General features: G+C 35.2%; 1 protein-coding gene across 1 annotated transcript in view; it reads left to right on the top strand.

The window, feature by feature from the left end:
• SLC9A9 (solute carrier family 9 member A9) overlaps positions 1 to 6,818 on the top strand; it is a 235,042-nt gene extending 228,224 nt beyond the window's left edge. The window contains exons 15-16 of the mRNA XM_039357425.1: positions 4,926 to 5,031; positions 6,570 to 6,818. Of these exons, the coding sequence (XP_039213359.1) occupies positions 4,926 to 5,031; positions 6,570 to 6,791 (328 nt within the window). The 3' untranslated portion in view covers positions 6,792 to 6,818. The remainder of the gene's footprint in view (positions 1 to 4,925; positions 5,032 to 6,569) is intronic.
• The last annotated feature ends 226 nt before the right edge of the window (positions 6,819 to 7,044 follow it).

Here is a 7,044-nt window from a genome sequence, read left to right on the forward strand (position 1 = left end):
CAGTTAATGCAAGGACAAGGACTCTTTCTTCTTTTAAATTGGATATAATTTTATTATAGTCTCCATAAATGTTCAGTGTTGGGGCGGTGGCGCTATTAGTACAGATTTAAATGTAGTGCACTATAAGGCAAAAACAAAAGAAATCAAATCAGAAACATAAATAGCTTTTATAACTGTCCTCTATGATTTATTTTCTTTTTAATTCATCATAACAATTTGTAAGGCATTAAGTACAAAAGCATTAAAAACAATATAAAAGTGTTTGAAAATGATGCCTGACTATAATGTTCAACACTTCCAAGTAAAATGCAGAACTATAATTTATGTTTTCATTGCAAACATTTTATCATAGCCTTTTTCAGGTTAAAGGATAGAAGATACTTTTTAAAAGGCTCAATATCTTCTTTGGGATTAGGCCCGAGAAATTAAAGATGAAACTCTGTAAGTTAAATGTCCCATTGTCATTCATCAACATGTTATCATGTTATTGTGTTATGTTGATAACATGTTATGTTATCAATATGTTATTGACATATTTTTTCAAATTAATATTTTAATGGAATAAGCAAGTAGTTCATAACTAGCTTCACCAGTATAAGAAAAATGGTATCATGGAAAAGTGGCAGAGACTACACCCATTATAAATAATCTTAGCAATAATTTTCTTTGAGAGATAGGACAGGGCTTTTCAACCTTTTCACCCATTGTACTACTTTTAGGATATGGCAACATCCGAGTACCACCAGTCGCCTAGCAAGGTGTCAAAAACTTAACCAAAAAAAAAAGGAAAAAAGTGATAAAATACAGGTTCGTTTAGTGACTGTTCGAAGTTACAATGGCACTGAAGAAAGTGCCCTCCAAGCCACAGCTGAGCAAGACAGCACCCAGTGGCACTCTTCCTCCGGTCCAAGGTTTTCATTGTTGTGAGCATTTCTGTTGAAGATTGGCAGCGGGGGTGGGTTGGGGGGTATTTGGTTTTTATTCTCCCAGTCTGCTGGGTGGTTGCAGCAGGTTTTGGTCACTTCACATGACGATGGGACACCGTGATCGTCATAAATATGAATCAGTTGCCAAGCATCTGAATGTAAATATAAGACCCTGGAGATGATGCAACATTCCAGCTGATCACTGCTTCTTCTGGGCTCAGCAAAAGTGCCAGGATCAGTGCTGCTTTCCAGCTGATTGGTGCTTTTTCAGGGCTCAGCAGATGCACCAGGATCAGCGCCAAGCTCCAGTTGGAGCCTGGCGCTGATCCTGGCACTTCCATTGAGCCCTGACAGCCCTGCAGCTCCAGCCATCTCTCGCAGGCTTGTGCAGTGCTGCCACCGGTTCAGCTCATTCCCCTCCCCCACTACCACTTTTCTAGGATGGTCGCGTACCACCTGCCAGGTGCCAATGTACCACAGGTGGTACCCGTACCACTGGTTGAAAAGCCCTGAGATAGGAGATTGATATAATTGCTGAAATTGAGCAGATTTTCTTTTATGCAGATCAATCATTTTGGATGAAAAGATTAGAAAGTCAGGTGTAAAACAAAAGTCTAAGCCTGTTTCTATCATATTTACATAATTTCACATAGAGAAGCATTGAAGTATGAAGTAAAAAATAAATGTGTTGAATTCCTTAAAAAAAGTATATTACTTAAAATGAATTACCACTCAAGCTCCATCTCAGCTATAAAGTTGCTTAACAGTTTATGAAATACATGTGCCTTCTGAGAAGAAAAAAGGAGTATTGATTTGCTGAATAGGAAGTAGAAGATTCATGACTATTACAGCCTATTTGCTTATTTTATGCAAAATAATTCAGAAAAACTGCATCTTCTGTGGCATGCAGGTTTCTATGGTGGTTCATTTGAAGACATCACAGATAAAAATAATACATCCAACTACTTTGCTCTACATAGTACATAACCTGACTGGATTCCACCTATTCTCTAATAACATTTCTACTCAGAGTTTTGGACTTCATAAATTCTCAGTGTTGCTTGATACACAAGACTTGTTAATGATAGTATATAGAGTTAGACCAACAATCAATAGCTTAAATTTGTGCCTTTTACTACGTACACCTTGCAAGGTGAGATGGGCTACAAATAAAAGTAACAAATACATAAATAAAATATTAAGGGATAATTTTCATCTTATCTTACTTATTGCACAATTCCTACACAGGTATTGGTACATTTGGACCATAACATATGCCATGATAACGGGAGAAGATTTCTAATCAACGTTTAATATTTCTGCTAAAGTTTTATATAAAGAGATAGAAAAAATTGTTGCCCAAGGCTCCAGGGAAGTATAGTTAATTACTGATTGAATAATCCAATTATCCAATTTATAGAAACACCCATCAACTACAGAATTTTCATTTTATTAGCAATCCTCAATCCTCATCATTATCAATTCAGTACTATTACACAGTCAGAAAAGGAGAGAAAGAAGAAATGGAAGTAAAGAAAATGTGTATTTAATGATAGAAGTCTGAGACTGTTCACACATAGGATACTTTCTGGAATTGTTAATGAATCCACTACTCATGTGGAATAATTTAGTGATTTGTTATGATTTCTTTTTCAATACTTTAACTGGATAATGCTATTATAATATATTTTAAGTCCATCTAGAGGGAAACATAGCAGCTCACTTGGCTACTATCACCTTAGTCATAGTTCCACCAGTGATGCAGGGAGTAGGAGTAGGAAGAAGAAGAAGAAGAAGAAGAAGAAGAAGAAGAAGAAGAAGAAGAAGAAGAAGAAGAAGAAGAAGAAGAAGAAGAAGAAGAAGAAGAAGAAGAAGAAGAAGAAGAAGAAGAAGAAGAAGAAGAAGAAGAAGAAGAAGAAGAAGAAGAAGAAGAAGAAGAAGAAGAAGAAGAAGAAGAAGAAGAAGAAGAAGAAGAAGAAGAAGAAGAAGAAGAAGAAGAAGAAGAAGAAGAAGAATCTATGGGAATGTTGAAGGGATGAATGAATAATTATGGGAGGAAAGGTTCAAAACAAATTCCCAGAAAGAGGAACACATGAGAAAGAAACCCAAAATGACTCTGCTTTGATTTTGTTTGACACAACATGTAATAGAAAGAAAATTTGACAGGCTTTCAGGATTCTCTAATTATATCCTACAACAACAACAAAAAGTATTCCCCAAGCTTCTGAGACTCCTGTTTCCTGGTTTTACTGACTTCAAAGGGCTGGCAAACATTACTCCAAATTTTGTTCCATTTTCTTTCCCCAAAAAAAACCTTGCAAAATGATGTTCCATATTTCTTTGGAGTTCCATATTACTCAGTAGAGTTATTTAACTTTCAGTTTCACATGCATATATGACTTCACCTTAATAATTCTCAAATGATAATTGACCATTTGGTTGGCTGCTACAGGAAGATCACACAAACTGATCAACAGTAGCAACTGATTGCCTGAAAAAGTAGCAACAATGGTGCATTGAAAATCCACAAGTATTACTACTTACCTGCATTGGTGAGACCACAAAATAAACAAAACAATAGAAAACAAAGAAGCTAAAGTGTTCCTGGACTTTAGAATTCAAACTGACAAACAGCTGTCTTACATCCAGACTTAACAATTGTCAATAAGAAAGACAAAAAAAGTCTGAATAGTGGACATTTAATATCTGGGGACAGCAGAATAGAAGAGAAAGAACTAGAAAAAGTCAGAAAATAAAAAGACTTTCACATAGAAGTAGAATGACTTTCTCAAAAGAAAACAAAGATAGTACCAATAGAAATAGGTCCCATGGGTGCAATTCCAAAGCATCTGAGCACCATTTGAACACCAACGGTATTGGCAAAATCACCATCAGTCCATGGCAAAAGACAGTTTTACTAAGGACAGCTTACATCCTATGATAACAATATTATTAAGCCATAACATCACTGATCCTTGTGAGGGACTCAGTAGGTAGACAAAAGGGTCAAATCCAATCTAAACAGCTGGCTGACTATGCAACCAACCATAAGGAATATGGAATCTAAGGCATTTGGAGGGGATAGGTTTTAGGAAGATTAATCTACATTATCTCTATCAATAGCCCAAATCAGATATTAGTAAAAAGGTGCAACTCACTATGTGCATAGCATTGACCAGTGAACACGTAGAGGCATACATGTGAAGACTTTCCATGGGCTATAGTTCTAAAAACCTAATATTCAGGGTTGTGTAGAAGACTTTGCAGCTATAGTTCTCAAGATGAAACTACAGACAACTTTGCTGTTCTCTTGGAGACTGGCTCTTTCTGACATTGCCAGCATGATTTTACAGAGGAAATCTCTGACTCATGTGGTAAGTTACACATTTCTTCATAACACGTAAACAGAATTCCTGATTTTGCCCTTTTAGAAGTGTGATGGAATGAAGCCTATATAGACCTGGCTAACATTAAACCATAATGTTCTCAGCAAAATATGTCAACCAATACCTTATGACTTAGTTTTATGTGCAACCCAGCCTAGCAAAGCATAGTCAAGAAACTATGGTTTAAGAAATTCTGACTCCATGTGAAATGTGAAACTGCACAATGTTCTACATGTTTTTATGCTAGTCTTCTGTTACAGTGACTATGAACATTGAAGATATTTATTAAAAGAAGTACTCTAATATTATTCCATTATTCACAATAGACATTTTTTAGAAATTTGCTTTATCTGATTGATTTGCATAGCTTGTTAATAAATCAAAATACAGCTGAAATAAGTCTTGCAAAGGCAAAAAATATATCCAGCATTGCCTGTAAAATTAGACCACAATATGCTATTTCCCTTTTTTAAAAAATGTTAATGATAACTCTCCATGTCTGATGTTTTATACATTACATTGTTATTATATATTTATGCATTGCTATGATTGCATGGCCTAAATAGATTCAGCTGTGCATATATATGGAAATAGACCTTAACAGATTTCACAGATATTTAAAGCCGATCCTCACTCATGCTGGCCCACCACTTACTACCACTTTACCAGAATGGTGTAATCCTGTAGCCAGGTTGCTGACTAGCCCTAGAGCTTATGAGGTAAGTATACAATTTCAAGTGCACAATGTTTCAATATTTTTGACAGGATGTATTATACAGCTTTCACTATATGTGGTGTTGATACCTAGAGTTTTGTCATCCAATTAATATAATATGGGATGTTTCCTCTATCATCCTCCCAATTAAAAGGTTTAGTTTTGATTCTGGATTTTCTGGTCACCTTGCATAACAAAATTGATATTCAATCTGAGCTAGAAGGGACATTCAGAATGGAAATTTATTAAGAAACATATAAAGTAACTCTATTTCATTATTGTACGATTAATGTTTGCTTCAAATCAAGCTCAGCACTTGATAACTTTAGAAATACTGTTTTGAACCCTAGGCACTTTCAGTAGCGTATCATTTTGAAAATAATGTCAAAAACAGCTGACAGCCATGGAGATGAATGTTCAATGTAATAGAAAAGCTTGCAACCAGTACCATCTTATTGCAGCTTGTTTCTATCAGCAGTTTTTAGAGATGTTTTTAAACATGGGTTAAATATTTTTTTGAAAAACAAGGTTGGCTGAAGAATCTAGCATGAGTACTTTTTACCTGCCAAGCCTTAAACCATACCTGATTTGTGGAATGAGTTTGGAGTTTTGTAAAGTAGGAACCATCCTTGTCCAACCTGGGAAACCTTGCAGGTCATCAGCTGGGGAGGGCTACCCAGTGAAGTAGGGTATTCCTAATTTATGGAATATTCTGTCTTCCACTCCATCAATTAGTACAGCCTCAATGAGACATGTATTTTATAATAACAGTATATATAGAGTTCCTGATTTACAAACTTCTCTATTTACTTCAGTAAGAAAGGCAGCTTGATTTGCCCATATCTCCAACCATTGGAGATTCAACATTGTGAAATCATTAGTTAGATCCCTTGTATGCAGAAGTTCCCCTTCTACTTCTACTACTTCAATAAGGGCAACATTTTTCCGTCAACAGCCATATTGTCCCCAGAATAATCTCTGGAAAGCACATGTTGAATATAAGTAGCAGAGATGGCCAGAATCAAACTAAATTTTGTTACATGACACCTCTTTGTCTTCCTCTATCTCTCCATGTTATTAGCTATCTTTATCTGGCAGTATTTCTCTATCTTTCTCTTTTCCAAGCAATACATTATGTGGAAAGAACATCAAGTTTTTAGAGACAAATAATCTTATAGGGATCTTTTCAAATTAGACTCAGAGATGGAATCACTGATCTCTACACATCTCTGATCGGTATAGATAGATACATGTGTGCATTGCTTCTTCAGGGACAAGAAGGTCCTAGCTTCAGGAGACAATTCATAAAAATTGTCACTTGATAGTGAGATACATGCAATGTAAATTTAATAAAAAAATAAATGCATATACATTTATATGAAGTAAATATTAATTACTTTCTAAATAACATTAAAATTCTATGTTCTGTTATAAACTTAAGAAATAGGGATATCTATTTAATATAGGATTGCTTCACATTTGTGTCATTAATAAGCAAACATTTTCTTTTGTTTTTCTATTCTTTATCACAAAAATGCCTAGGAACAACTGAAGGACGAAGATGGGGAATTTATTGTCAATAATGATGAACTGACCCTGAATTATGATGCTTCAGACCACTTTCCTGTGCCAACCCAGAACAGAACAGAGTCATCTCATCCTGCTGGTAAAGAAAACATCTATGATGGTGACCTTGGCTTAGGAGGATATGAACTCCACTCCAAACCTGCTTCCGGTCAATCTGAGTTTGCTTCTTCAGCCTGATGTCCATTAAAAAATATATGCCACAAATATCAGAAGCAGGAGAAAAGTACATTTATTTCGCAGAATTAATAAGAAGAACATAAACAGAAAAGAAGTAAGACCTTGTTGAATCTCTCCCTAGAGTTGGGATGAATGAGAATTTTTAATAATTCATAAACATTCTATTACTACACTTAATTTTTTTTCTTATAGTGGCCATTTTAACAATGAAATCAAAGGCATTATCTATCTATTACTCGGACATTACATGCGT

Source organism: Crotalus tigris, unplaced genomic scaffold, assembly GCF_016545835.1.
Source record: "Crotalus tigris isolate CLP2741 ecotype Arizona unplaced genomic scaffold, ASM1654583v1 scf7180000018923.2277400, whole genome shotgun sequence".
NCBI lineage: Eukaryota > Metazoa > Chordata > Lepidosauria > Squamata > Viperidae > Crotalus > Crotalus tigris.